Source organism: Oncorhynchus kisutch, linkage group LG4 (genome assembly GCF_002021735.2).
Source record: "Oncorhynchus kisutch isolate 150728-3 linkage group LG4, Okis_V2, whole genome shotgun sequence".
Lineage (NCBI taxonomy): Eukaryota > Metazoa > Chordata > Actinopteri > Salmoniformes > Salmonidae > Oncorhynchus > Oncorhynchus kisutch.
In genome coordinates this window covers 36419454-36434335 of record NC_034177.2, presented here as the reverse complement: position 1 = coordinate 36434335, position 14882 = coordinate 36419454, and the positions used below count along the sequence as shown (strand labels likewise).

General features: G+C 43.7%; 1 protein-coding gene across 1 annotated transcript in view; it reads right to left on the bottom strand.

Annotated features, from left to right (window-relative positions):
- LOC109889488 (inactive serine protease PAMR1) overlaps window positions 1-14882 on the bottom strand; it is a 58993-nt gene that overhangs the window by 23654 nt on the left and 20457 nt on the right. Inside the window, exons 2-4 of the mRNA XM_020480936.2 lie at window positions 14677-14853; window positions 10850-10975; window positions 7352-7466 (exon numbers count right to left, since the gene is read on the bottom strand). Coding sequence (XP_020336525.2) covers window positions 7352-7466; window positions 10850-10975; window positions 14677-14853 — 418 coding nt within the window. The remainder of the gene's footprint in view (window positions 1-7351; window positions 7467-10849; window positions 10976-14676; window positions 14854-14882) is intronic.

Sequence of the window (14882 nt, the reverse complement as noted above, 5' to 3'; positions counted from 1 at the left end):
GGTATACAGTGCCTTCGGAAAGTATTCACGCCCCTTGACCTTTTCCACATTTTGTTAGGTTACAGCCTTATTCTAAAATTGGTTAACTATTTTTCCCCCTACACACAATACCCCACAAGGTTTTTAGAAAATTGTGCTAATTTATAAAAATAATACTTTACTCAGTGCTTTGTTGATTCACCTTTGATAGCGATTACAGTCTTGAGTCTTCTTCGGTATGACGTCATACTTGACACACCTGTATTTGGGGAGTATTTCCCATTCTTCTCTGCAGATCCTATCATGCTCTGTCAGGTTGGAAGAGGAATATCGTTGCACAGCTTTTTTCAGTACTCTTCAGAAATGTTCGATCAGGTTTAAGTCTGTGCCACTCAAGGATATTCAGAGACTTGTCCCGAAGCTGCTCCTCATTGTCTTGGCTGTGTGCTTCGGGTTGTTGTCCTGTTGGAAGGTGAACCTTCACCACCAGTCTGAGGTCCTAAGAGCTCTGGAGCAGGTTTTAATCAAGATTCTCTCTGTACTTTGCTCCTTTCATCTTTGCCTCGATTCGTATTAGTCTCCCAGTCTCTGCCGCTGAAAAGAGATGGTGCCAGGTTTCCTCCAGACGTGACGCTTGGCATTCAGGCCAAAGAGTTCAATCTTGGTTTCATCAGACCAGACTATCTTGTTTCTCATGGTCTGAGAGACTTTAGGTGCCTTTTGGCAAACTCGAAGCGAGCTGTCATGTGCCATTTACTGAGGAATGTCTTCTGATGGCCACTCTACCATAAAGGCCTTATTGGTGGAGTTCTGCAGAGATTGTTGTCCTTCTCGAAGGTTCTCCCATCTCCACAGAGGAACTCTAGAGCTCTGTCAGAGTGACCATCGGGTTCTTGGTCACCTTCCTGACCAAGGTCCTTCTCCCTAGATTGCTCAGATCTAGGAAGAGTCTTGGTGGTTCCAAACTTCTTCAAGAATGATGGAGGTCACTGTGTTCTTGGGGACCTTCAATGCTGCAGAAATGTTTTGGTACCCTTCCCCAGATCTGTGCAGACACAATCCTGTCTCGGAGCTCTACGGACAATTCCTTCGACCTCGTGGCTTCGTTTTTGCTCTGACATGCACTGTCAACTGTGGGACCTTACAGTATATAGACAAGTGTGTGCCTTTCCAATAATGTCCAATCAATTTAGTTTACCACAGGTGAACTCCAATCAGGTTGTAGAATCAGCTCAAGGATGATCAATGGAAACATGATGCACCTGGGCTCTATTTCAAGTCTCATAGCAAAGGGTCTGAATACTTATGTATGTAAGGTATTTCTGTTTTTGTGTATTTTTAATTTGCAAACATTTCTAAAAACCTGTCGTTGTGGGGTATTGTGTGTAGATTGTTGAGGAATTTGTTTGATTTAATTCATTTTAAAATAAGGCTGTAATGTCACAAAATGTGGGAAAAGACAAGGAGTTTGAATATTTTCCAAAGGCACTGTATATATCCGTTTAATGAATGAGCTGCTTGATTTAATGGTATGACAGCACTATGATTGACTCCAGCTGGAACCAGGACAGGGAATGACAGAAAACAAGGGTTTCGATGGAGGAGTGTAAGTAACATTCAGCTCTAACAGAACAAGATGGAAAAGAATGGGGAGTATCTCCTGGCTCTTATATTGGTAGATATATTGGTAGATTTAACACTCATACTACCAACATATTTCATACACATGGATTACCATTGAGGTCATTTTGACCCTAAGAAGAAACTTTTGGAAAAAGCAACAATCAAAATATCAACTTGATTCTCATCAAAACATCATTAGACATGTTGTGTTATCAAAACAAAAATATTAAAAAGACCAAAACAGACATATTCTTAACATTCCTTCAAGAATGTGCAGCTTTTTCCTAAAGTACATTCCACATAAGTACTAAAAAGTTGATTTGCAATCATACTAATTGTCATATTTTATGTGGTAAAAATGTCTGCCATTTAAAGGGGCAGTACACCAACATTTGAAATATACTTTATTTTAGTGACAAAAAGTGATTCATCAATTTATCCTGAGAGACAATGGAGAAAAATATGGCTTAGTTGTATTTATTTTCTTACCCCACAACCAGCAGTAGCATCGCTGCTAGTGAAACATTGGTAATGGTAGGGCTTGTATGGCAGGATGTGTAAGGTTCTGCTTTTCTTTTCTTAGTCAACTTTGTGTTCTTTTTCTTTGTGTTCTTGAAGCCCTGTCTTTCATTTTTGTTCATTGATTTCACCCATGTTCGTTTCTCACCTGGTCTCATCAGCTCCCTATTTAGTTCAGTTCTTTCTGTTTGTATGGTTGTGAGGTATTGTTTTGTTTTTGACTGCCTACCTGTGTTTGACCATTGCCTGCGACCACAATTCCTGCCTTCTGCAAAGGCGTAATAAACATCTGCCGCGCTGTGCGCAAGATTCTACACCTTTTTCTCCCTGAGTATTCATTACAGAATACATCACCTAAAAACAGAATGGATTCAGCGGAGCTACAGCAGCGCCCTACCCCAGCAAGAGGAGCTTATGGAGGAAATGTTCCATCTTCTCTGCCAGCCTATCCCTACTCCTCTGATGCCAGCTATCGTAACCCATAGCACTCCTTCGTTCACACCCATGTCTGGAACATATAACGGTTCCTCTTGGGAAATGTCAGCGATTTCTGATCCAACGCAGCAAATACATTGGTCACAACCCCACTAACTTCGCCACCGACAAGAGCAGGGTAGATTTTGTTGTCTCTACCCACAGGCAAAGCCCTGGATTAGGCCACCGCCATATGGCCTGCCAACAGCACAGAACTCGGATCCGAGACCCATTTTCACACTTCAAAGATGTATTCGATCACTCTCCCTCCGGTCGTCCTATAGGAGACCTCATAAAACTTCAACAAGGTCGCAATTCAGCTGCTGAGTATGCCCTCGAGTTCCCCACCATGGCTGCAGGGAGTTGATGGAAAGAGGCTGCTTTACTTACCGTCTACCGAAGAGGGCTCAACAGGGAACTTCAGGCCGTGCTTGCCTGTAGAGGTCACCTTCAGGATTTAAATCAATACATTCATATCTCCATCGACCACCTCACCACCGAAGAACTCTGCCACCCAGGAACACGAAACCTTCTCTTTCCATGATTTCGTCATCCTGTCTGAGTCTTCCAGAGCCCATGCAGTTGAGCCATGCTCCTCTCCCGTGTATCGAACGTCAAAACCGGATCCAATAAGGGCTCTGCCTATACTGTGGCCATTGCCCTGTTCGCCCCCCACAGAGAGATGAGAAAGTTCCCTCTGCTGCCATGCAGGTAGGGGTGTCCTTATTTCTAAATATCTCCCAGAAGCAATTCTCCATCCCAGTATTGATAACCTTGAAGGGGGTTACCAAGTACGTAGAAGGCTTGACAGATTCAGGAGCAGCAAGAAAATGTTATCGATCACCAGCTAGTAAAAGAGCTTGACATTGATCTAACACCTGTCACCCCTTCCTTAAGGATTAACACCCTGGACGGGAAGCCATTGGGCATGCACATGACACAGAGCGTCACCCTCCAGATTGGAGTCTTCCACCCTGAAACCATTCAACTCTCATCCTCAGACACCCTCATTGTCGTCACGACCCTGCAATGTCTTAAGCAAAATCAAGGCCTCCACTCTGCCACCGAATCGCCCAGAAGATTGTGCTATTGACTTACTCCCTGGAGTGTCCCCACAGGCCATGTTTACCCCCTATCTATCCTGGAAAATGAGGTAATGGAGAACTACGTTGATGTTTCATTTGTCCTCCTTCCCCGGCTGCGTCCAGCTTCTTCCTTTTTTGGCAAAAAGGACTGTGGTCTCCGTCCATGTATTGAATGGCGTCACGGTCAAGAACCGTTTCCCTCTTCCTCTGATCCCAGCATCCCTTCAACATCTATACTAAACTCGACCTGTGAACTGTATATAACCTTGTCCATATACATGTAGGCGACGAATGGAAGACGGCCTTCATCACCGCTCGAGGGCACTACGAATACCTGGTCATGCCTTACGAACGCCCCCGCAGTCTTCTAATCCTTATGAAGGAGGTTTTACAGGATATGATCAACCCACTTTCTCATCATCTAGATTGATGACATTTACTCCTACTCCCTGACGGAGCACATACAGCATGTGCAAAAGGTTCTTCAACGGCTCCTTGACCATAACCTTTTATGTGAAGACTGAAGAGCACCTCCATGTAACCTCGGTAAACTTCCTCGGCTTTGTACTGACACCTGGAGGGGTCAGCATAGATGAGAACAAAGTCACCGCCATCAGTAACTGGCCCAAACCCACCACCATTAAGGGACTCCAATGTTTCATTGGGTTCTCCAACTTCTATTGCCAAACTTCAGTTCTATGGCCGCTCCCCTCACTGCCCTTACCAGCCAAAAGACCCTGACCCTTCAATGGACTGATACCGCCCTGACTGTTTTTAACAACTTGAAACGCCTCTTCACCTCAGCTCCTGTCCTTCGCCAACCTGATACGACCCTTCCTTTCACCCTGGAGGTGGATGCCTCCAAAGTAGGAGCCATACTCTCTCAGTGGATAGGAACACCTCCCAAATCACATCCCTGTACCTTCTTTTCCAGGAAGTTATCCCCCGCTGAGAGGAATTATGATGTGGGGAACAGAGAACTCCTCACCATCAAGCTAGCCCTCGAGGAGTGGCGCCACAGGTTGGAGGGCGCACAACATCCCTTTCTCGTCCTAACAGATCATCGTAATCTGGACTATATCAGAGAGGCCACGAGGTTAAACTCCAAACAAGCCAGCTGGGCTCTCTTCACACGCTTCCATTTTCATGTTACTTACATCCCTGGAAATATAAATGTAAACACTTATGCTCTCTCCCGCCAGTTTGACCTTTCGACCAATAACTCAGACCCTACACCCATTCTTCTTTCCTCTTGCATTATGGGACCGGTACAGTGGAAGGTTCACTCTGCCATACAAGAAGCCCTAACTTCAGACCCGGCTTCTCCTGAGACACCAGCCGGGAAGAGTTACATACTGTTAGATCCCAACTGATGCAATGGTGTCACATGTCCTTGGGGTCAGGACATCTGGGCATTACACGAACCACTGAACTTCTAGCCCGGAAGCTCTGGTGGTCCTCACTGGCATCCGATGTTCAGGGATTACGCACTCTCCTGTCCAGTCTGCACCCAAACCAAAATCCCTCGTCATCTCCCTTCCGGAAAGCTTCAACCTTTGCCAATCCCTCACAGACCCTGGTCCCACATAGCTGTTGACTTCTTCACAGACCTTCCTGAATCCTCTAACACCACCATCCTTGACATAGTAGACCGTTTTTCAAAAATGTGTTGTCTGGTTCCTCTTCATCATCTACCTAACGCCATGGAATTGGCAGAGTGTATGTTCCAGCAGGTGTTCCGTCTGTATGGATTCCGGAGGACATCGTCTCTGACCGCAGGCCCCAGTTTGTCTCCCGGGTGTGGTGAGCCTTCTGTGACCGACTGGGGGTCACCCTCAGCCTCTCCTCCGGGTACCACCCCCAGACCAACGGGCAGACGGAACACCTGAACCAAGAAATGGGTTACCTCCGCCAAAAATGTTCTGCCTCTCCACATGGCCTATGTCGAATATGCTCAGAACGCACTCATGCACTCACCCCTCCGCCTTACTCTGTTTCAGTGTGTCCTTGGTTTCCAACCTCCCATGTTTCCCTGGGAGGCAGAGCCTGGTACTGTCCCAGCTGTCGACAACTGGTTTCGGCGTGGTGAGCGGGTATGAGAGACCGCTCACCGGCATCTGCAGGAAGCCTTTATTACCCATAAACGCTTTGCCTACAGATGCCGCCAACCTACGCCACTCTTTCACCCCGGACAGCGTGTTTTTTTGTGTTTATTTACCTTTATTTAACTAGGCAAGACAGTGAAGAACAAATTCTAAATTCTAAATTCTATTCTACACATTTTGTCATGAAGCTGAGAGAAAATGTTGCAGTTTTAAAGTTACTTTCCTGAAATTCTACATCATGTGCAATCTGGGGCCCCCTGACGTGCACTGCATGCCCGGTCGGTAATCTGGCCCTGTGAATAAACCACCTTTGGGTTATTATCCAAAATATGCCTCTGGGGTCAAAATGACCCCAGTCGGGAGATGAGGGTTAAGATATTTGACTTGACATACAAAGGAGAATAGCAAGTTCCCCCATTGTTATTATTGTCTCTTAGGGGCTGAACATCTCATGGCTCTAAAAGTATAGCTGTGCAGCGTGTGTTACTGTGTAACTCGATTGGTGTGTTGTCCATGAGGAGTGTGAAGTGAGAGTCAACATTACTGGTATAAATTAGAGTGGTGTAGCCAAGAGTAGTGAGTAATACATGCAAAATGGCTCTGCCCGTAAGGTTTCGCTGGCTGATGCCAAAGCATATAACTTCAATAGTCCAACTATGAGCACAGCAACATGAAACAGAGAGGACCACTATTTAATGATGGTCTCTGTGGCTTGTATGTCATTATGGACACAAAACACCAGTATAAGGCCCTATTTCTTCACTTTGGGAGATGATTTATGAATCTCTATCTGTCGATAAACCATTGTGCAACTGTTTTTTCTGCCATGCTTGCAGATCCATTTGTCATCAGATCATGGATTTGGCCTAGCTGTCTGAGCTTGTCACAGTTGTGTAGTTTAACATGGAGCTTTATGTGTAAGGGAAAAATGCTATCAATCTTAGAAAAAAGGGTTCCAAAATGGTTCTTCATCTGTCCCCAACCCAAAAAGGTAGAACCCTTTTGGGTTCCATGTAGAACCTTTTGTGAAAAGGAAAAGGGTTCTCCAAAGGATTCTCCTATGGGGACCCTTATAGGTTCTAGAGAGCACCTTTTTTTCTAAGAGTGTATTGATCTGTTTATTTCAACACCCAAAGCTATTGCTGTATGTACTACGTATTGTGCCAACAGACTGATTGCAGCTCAAAGTTCCGTGTTGCTTTTTTTATCGTAAAGGCCCTCAAATAAAATGCTAGAGAATATACAAAGTTATCACATGAGTGAAATGCAATTACTTTTTTTCAAGAATAGGAGTGATTTCCAACCTGTGGTCTAGACTCACATTGGTCCATTACCTACCTCTCAAAGAAATGTGAAAACTGAAATGAAATGGGTCAGGTATTAATAACTATTACAGATGGTCACCAGAGAGGCCAAAGCATAGCCCATTCATGTCAAGGGAAAATATGACAAAGTGAACATTATAACTAGCTGTCATTCAGTTACACCAGGCTTTGGCTCAGTAAACTAACTCTGTCTTGAGGTTAAGAGACAACTCAAGTCAGATACACCGTTGGTCACACCCACCTGAAGTTGATGGTGAATCGTGGGTCCACCTGAACTGTCCATTCACAGCGAGCGTTGGTGGGGTAACTTTCCATGACTATGTGACCCTGATGTTTACGGATCACTCCTCCACACTCTATAAACAGGAACAAAACCATTTAGAGCTCACATTTTACATGATCGTGCAATCAGGGTTTTATTTATTAGTGTAATTATATGTTTCATTCTGATTAAATCATTGTGCTGTTGTGTAGCTCATACATAATATTTACTAAAGTATGTGCACACCCCTTCAAACTAGTGGATTCAGCTATTTCAGCCACATTCGTTACCGACAGGTGTATAAAATCTAGCACACATCCATGCAACCTCCATAGACAAACATTGGCAGTAGAATGGCCTAATGGAAGACCTCAGTGACTTTCAGTGTGACACCGTCATAGGATGCCCCCTTCCCACCAAGTCAGTTCATCAAATGTCTGCTCTGCTGGCGCTTCCCTGGTCAACTGTAAGTGCGGTTATTGTGAAATGAATATGTTTCGGAGCAACGGCTCAGCTGCGAAGTGGTAGACCACACAAGCTCACAGGACGGGACCGCTGAGTGCTGAAGCGTGGAGCGTGTAAAAATCATCTGTCCTCGGTTGCTACACTTACTACCTAGTTCCAAACGGCCTCTGGAAGCAACATCAGCCCAATAACTGTTTGTCAAGAGCTTCATGAAATGGGTTTCCATGGCCAAGCAGCTGCACACACGCCTAAGATTACTGTGCGCAATGCAGGCGTTGGCTGGAGTGTTGTAAAGCTCGCTGCCATTGGACTCTGGAGCAGTGAAACACGTTTTCTGGAATGATGAATCACGCTTCACTATCTGGCAGTCCGACAGACGAATCTGGGTTTGGTGGATGCCAGAAGAACGCTACTTGCCCCAATGCATACTGCCAACTGTAAAGTTTGATGGAGGAGGAATAATAGTCTGGGGCTGTTTTCCATGGTGCGTGCTAGGCCAATTAGTTCCAGTGAATGGAAATCTTAACGCTACAGCATATAATGACATTCTAGACGATTCTGTGCTTCCAGCTTTGTGGCAACAGTTTGGGGAAGGCCTTTCCTGTTTCATCATCACAATGCCCCCGTGCACAAAGTGAGGTCCATACAGAATCTTTTTTTTTTCAAGATCAGTGTGGAAGAACTTGACTAGCCTGCACAGAGACCTGACCTCAACCTCATTGAACACCTTTGGGATTAATTGGAACGCCGACTGTGAGCCAGGCCTAATTGCGCAACATCAGCAAATGGGGGACCAACTCCATATTAATGCCCAAGATTTTGGAATAAGATGTTCGACGAGCAGGTGTCCACTGTCCACATACTTGTGAACATGTAGTGTACAGTCGTGGCCAAACGTTTTTTGAATGACACAAATATAAATTTTCACAAGTTTGCTGCTTCAGTGTGTTTAGATATTTTTGTCAGATGTTACTATGGAATATTGAAGTATAATTACAGGCATTTCATAAGTGTCAAAGGATTTTATTGACAATTACATGAAGTTGATGCAAAGAGTCAATATTTGCAGTGTTGACCCTTCTTTTTCAAGACCTCTAATATCCTCCATGGCATATGCTGTCAATTAACTTCTGGGCCACACTGATAGCAGCCCATTCTTGCATAATCAATGCTTGGAGTTTGTGGGTTTTTGTTTGCCCACCCGCCTCTTGAGGATTGACCACAAGTTCTCAATGGGATTAAGGTCTGGGGAGATTCCTGGCCATGGACACAAAATATCAATGTTTTGTTCCCCGAGCCACTTAGTTATCACTCTTGCCTTATGGCAATGTGCTCCATCATGCTGGAAAAGGCATTATTCATCACCAAACTGTTCCTGGATGGTTGGGAGAAGTTGCTCTCGGAGGATGTGTTGGTACCATTCTTTATTCATGGCTGTGTTCTTAGGCAAAAATGTGAGTGAGCCTACTCCCTTGGCTGAGAAGCAACCCCACACATGAATGGCCTCAGGATGCTTTACTGTTGGCATGACACAGGACTGATGGTAGCGCTCACCTTGTCTTCTCCGGACAAACTTCTTTCCGGATGCCCCAAACAATCGGAAAGGGGATTCATCAGAGAAAATGACTTTACCCCAGTCCTCAGCAGTCCAATCGTTGTAGCTTTTGCAGAATATCAGTCTGTCCCTGATGTTTTTCCTGGAGAGAAGTGGCTTCTTTGCTTCTTTGCTGCCCCTTACTGTGTGTGTAGATGCACTCACACGTGCCTGCTGCCATTCCTGAGCAAGCTCTGTACTGGTGGTGCCCCGATCCCGAAGCTGGATCAACTTTAGGAGACGGTCCTGGCACTTGCTGGACTTTCTTGGGCACCCTGAAGCCTTCTTCACAACAATTGAACCGCTCTCCATGAAGTTCTTGATGATCCGATAAATGGTTGATTTAGGTGCAATCTTACTGGCAGCAGTATCCTTGCCTGTGAAGCCCTTTTTGTGCAAAGCAATGATGAGGGCACTTGTTTCCTTGCAGGTAACCATGATTGACAGAGGAAGAACAATGATTCCAAGCACCACCCTCCTTTTGAAGCTTCCAGTCTGTTATTCGAACTCAATCAGCATGACAGTGATCTCCAGCACTGTCTTCGTCAACACTCACACCTGTGTTAATGAGAGAATCACTGACATGATGTCAGCGGCCCTTTTGTGGCAGGGCTGAAATGCAGTGGAAAATATTTTTGGGGATTCAGTTCATTTGCATGGCAAAGAGGGACTTTGCAATTAATTGCAATTCATCTGATCACTCTTCATAACATTCTGGAGTATATGCAAATTGCCATCATACAATCTGAGGCAGCAGACATTGTGAAATTAATATTTGTGTCATTCTCAAAACTTTTGGCCATGACTGTATATGTAATTGCCATCTAAAGTTGAGTAATAGCATGATATTTACCAGTTACAGAGTTACATGGCATACATTAGGAAAAATACACTTCAAACGGGAGACAAATGAAGAATGCAGGCTGGTAAAAGTAAACTAAATGCACATTAACCACAGGCCTGCAGCCAAGAGCCACAAATACATGCCAAGTTTCTGCGGTTGATGAAAATACATCAGAAACCTATGCTTTCTCTAGAAATTATATTGTGAGATTCCAGGATGTTGACTAACACTATTTTGACTTTTCAGCTCCTTGAATGGAAAATCTATGAGACATTTAGCTCTTATCCATGCAAAATACTGTTGTGCCAGAATTGTCTTCTATAGTAATTGGTATATACTGCACTGTAGGTACAGTACGGTATATGCCTATATAGAGGCATGGAAAGGAAGCGTGTTGAAGTTACTTATAACCCTGGTACAAGGTCAGATATTCTTTCATCCCCATAATGGTTTTGGTTGGAACTGGGGGAATAAAGTAATCTGATCCTAGATCAGTGGTTAAGGGCACATTTTACCCGTAGCGATGGTAGGAGGTAATGTGGGTAGAGGAATATGTGAGAATGAGTGTACTCACTCAAACAGTCACCGCCTGACCAGCCGGGTCGACACTCAGCACAGTACTTCCCCTTGACAAAGAAATCATCTCTGGGGCCCCACGTCCCGTTGTTACACCGCTTACAGTTCTCAAATATGCTGCAACCTAAGAGAGAGAGAGAAGAAGAGAGGGGAAATGGTGGAGTAAGAGAGACAAAGACTGAGAGGTTAGATAGAAAGAAAGATGGAGACGGCACAGCATCAAGTAGAAAGTGCTGACTGAAAACTGAAATGTCTGAAACCTCTTCACCATACAGTACCTTCAGAAGGTATTCATACCCTTGAATTATTCCACATTTTGTTGTGTTACAGCCTGAATGTAAAATATATTAAATATTATATTTCTCACCCATCTACACAAACTACTCCATAATGACAAAGTGAAAACATGTTTTTAGAAATATTTGCTAATTTATTGAAAATGAAATGCAGACATATCTCATTTGCATAAGTATTCACACCGATTTGATATGACACTCCAAATTGAACTCAGATGCATCCAATTTCCTTTGATCGTCCTTGAGATGTCACTATGACTTGGAGTACGCCTGTGGCCAATTCAATTGTTTGGACATGATTTAGAAAGAAACACAGCTATCTATATAAAGTCTCATATGTCAGAGCATAAACTATACCAGAGGAACTGTCCGTAGATCTCTGAGATAGAATTGGTGATGAGACATAATATATATGGGGAAAGGTATAAAACGCTATATTGAATATTGAAAGGTTCCAAGACTAAAGTGGTGTCCATAATTGGGAAATTGAAAAAAATATGGAATTACCCAGAATACCTAGTGCTGGCTGTCCGACCAAACTGAGCAACCGTGCAAGGAGGACCTTGGTCAGGGATGTGACCAAAACCCCAGTGACCACTCTGATGGACCTACAGAGTTCCTTGGCTGAGATGGGATAAACCTGCCAGAAGGACAACAGTCTCTACAGCACTTCATAAATCTGGGCTTCATGGGAGTGGCCAGACGGAAGCCATTCCTGAGATAAAGGCAAATGATAGCACGCCTGGAGTTTGCAAAAAGGCACGTGAAAAACTCTGAGAGCATGTAACTGAAAATGTTATGTTTGTGCTTTTCTAAAAAAACATTTCTGTTTTCATGCAAGTGACTGATTGAACTCATCCTTACTGTCAGTATCTGCAATTTGGCAGTACGCCAAGACCCTTGTTTTGAGAATGAAAGATATCTCAGTTTCAAGGTCTCAGCTTAGAGAGAAGAAGCCTCGTGATGTATTGGTCTGTCACATGCATGAACCAGTATTGGTCGGTCACATAAAGGAAGCGAATGTTAATGATGAATTAATTATGAATGATGGATAAGCTAAACCATGCAAACATAAATTGTCTGCAGTATATAAGAGAACTAACAGGACTGCCCTGGTATAAATCCTGAAAGATGTTTACGATGATGCAAAAATAGAAAACAATAGACTAAAACCAATAAAACTGAACATAAAAAGAGAGGTTACCATAAGTCTTAAATCAAGTAATAGCACAAAGGGAATGTGATTGTGAGTTGCATGAGTGTAGTGAATGTGGATGTGAGAGTTGTGTGAGTGTGGAAATGATTAAGATTATTAAAAGTTCTCTATATATTTTCATTTTTTCTTTTGTTACTTCATCAGATCTCTGGTAACTCATTATACTCTTCTTTACCAATTCCTCCTTCAGACATGTGCTCTATTCATACAGGGGTTTAGATATTTACACTAGTTGTTGTGTTTAACAGCATATTCAGGAATAGTACTTTCTCCTTTCATATCTCTCACATACACAGATTCCCTATATAACGTTACGGATCATAAATGCCTACAGACATCCACACCACTCATGTGCAACGACATCACCATATGTATCTTCAACTGTTCTTTTGCTGCTACTTTTGCACTACTATTGGTAGTGGCTGCAGACACACATAGACACTTCTTAGGTATACGATTATGTGGTCTGAGCACTATGTCTGAAGAAAACCAGGCACATCTCATCACCCGTCTAACACCATTCCTACCATGAAACATGGTGGGGGTAGCATCATGCTATGGGGATGCTTTTCAGCGGCAGGGACTGGGAGACTGGTAAGGATAGAGGAAACAATGAATTGAGCCAAACACAGGCAAATCCCTGATGAGAACCTGCTTCAGAGTGCAAACGACCTTAGACTAGTGGGCAAAGATTTACGTTCCAACAGGACAATGACCCCAGGCATACAGCCAAAGTAACGCTCTAATAGTTTCAGAACAAGAATGTGAAAGTCATTGAGTGGCCCAGCCGAATCCCATTGAAAATATGTGGAAAGACTTGAAGATTGCTGTCCACTGCCACTCCCCATCTAACTCAACAGAGCTTGAGATTCTGCGAGGAAGAATGTGCAATGCTGATACAGACATACCCAAGACGACTCAAAGCTGTAATCGCCGCCAAAGGTGCTTCTACAAAGTATTGACTCAGGGTTGTGAAATCTTATGCAAATTAGATATTTCTGTGATTCGTTTTCAATAAATGTGGGTTATGAATACTTTCTGAAAGTACTGTAAGTGTGATGCATTCAGTCACAGTCTTGGTTTGCCCATTCCCAATTGCTATGGACGGTTTCAATCGGCCCCATACACCTACTGCATTCCCCTTAGTGCCTGTTAGCTCTTTACATCAGACCTGCTAAACTCATCAGGCTCCTCTTGCACTGTAACAGGGTAACAGAACAGAAAAAGCAGCTTCCTGAAATAGACATGTCCAGAAAACCACCAGAAGGACTGAGTTTCAGATAGGATATATTTTCACATTGGAGGTTCTATGGTGCTCTGTGTTGCAGACATCCTGAGGACAGGCAGGGCGTCAGGGAGACGGACATCAGAGACACAGCAGCAGGACATATAAACACCAAGAGGTATCAGTGTAAACATCAAATGACTTTACCATGTCTCCTCCACCATCTACATGCAGTACACTCAGGATAGAGAGGGATGGAAAAGGGTTTACTGTATGAGATTTACAGGAAAAGTCCTTTATAAGTGCATACTTCAGCCTTTTAGTATTTCAGTGAAATCTGGCCAATAGTTCAGGCAGAGGAGTATGTTGTGAAGTTGGAACAGACAAACAACATATTTTCATAAGTGAAAAGATTAGCATATTCTGATAGGTAAACAAGTCTTGCAACAACTTGTGGTGAAATATAATAACTACGCATTGTGCCTTTTGAGCAATGAGTTTTCTCTGAGGTTATATATGCTGCATTGACTTTGTTATTGCCAACACACCTCCCCCTCAGAGTAAATACACATCAGGAGAGCAACATAAAGGGATGCCCTCAATGAAAGCAAATGTAATGAATGGTACAATGTCTCTCAATAGCTTGTGGAAAATAATGAGGGTTAGGCATTTGTCTCTAATGTGGTTGGTCTAAACTTATTGCATTTCACTCTACGTGGCCCAACCTCACTGCTATTGTATGTCGGCTAGGCTTATAAGAGAGCCTTGAAGGCAGATGGCATACAGACTAAAACATCAGTAAAGACATGACACTGGATCTAATGGGTACTGTACAAGGCAGATGTTTCAGAAATGTACTGGTAGAATAGCCTCCTCCACACTGTGTGTACTTGCAAATGAAACATGTATTAACAAATCCAACACTAAGGCATAATGGAACTCCATGTATCTGACCATGTTGTTGTTAATCAAATCGTATACAGAGTGTGCATTCAACCAGTCCTCCACAGGTTTACCAGATAAAATAACCTAAATGGAGAAGTACTCCCCAAGTTTTGAGCCAGAATGGCGATCTTGGACAGGTTTACCTGGGTGGATGATGCAGGGGTCACACTCGTTGATTGCGTTGCGGCAGCAGGGCACAGCGTAGCCAACAGGGGTGCCCTGGAAAGGACACTTACAACGGATGACATCATACTCACAGCAGCCCCGACACATGACGTTCCACTCTGGGCCCGGGCAGTGGTTATACAGGTACCTGTAATCTGGGAACAAACCAGCACACCTGGGTCAA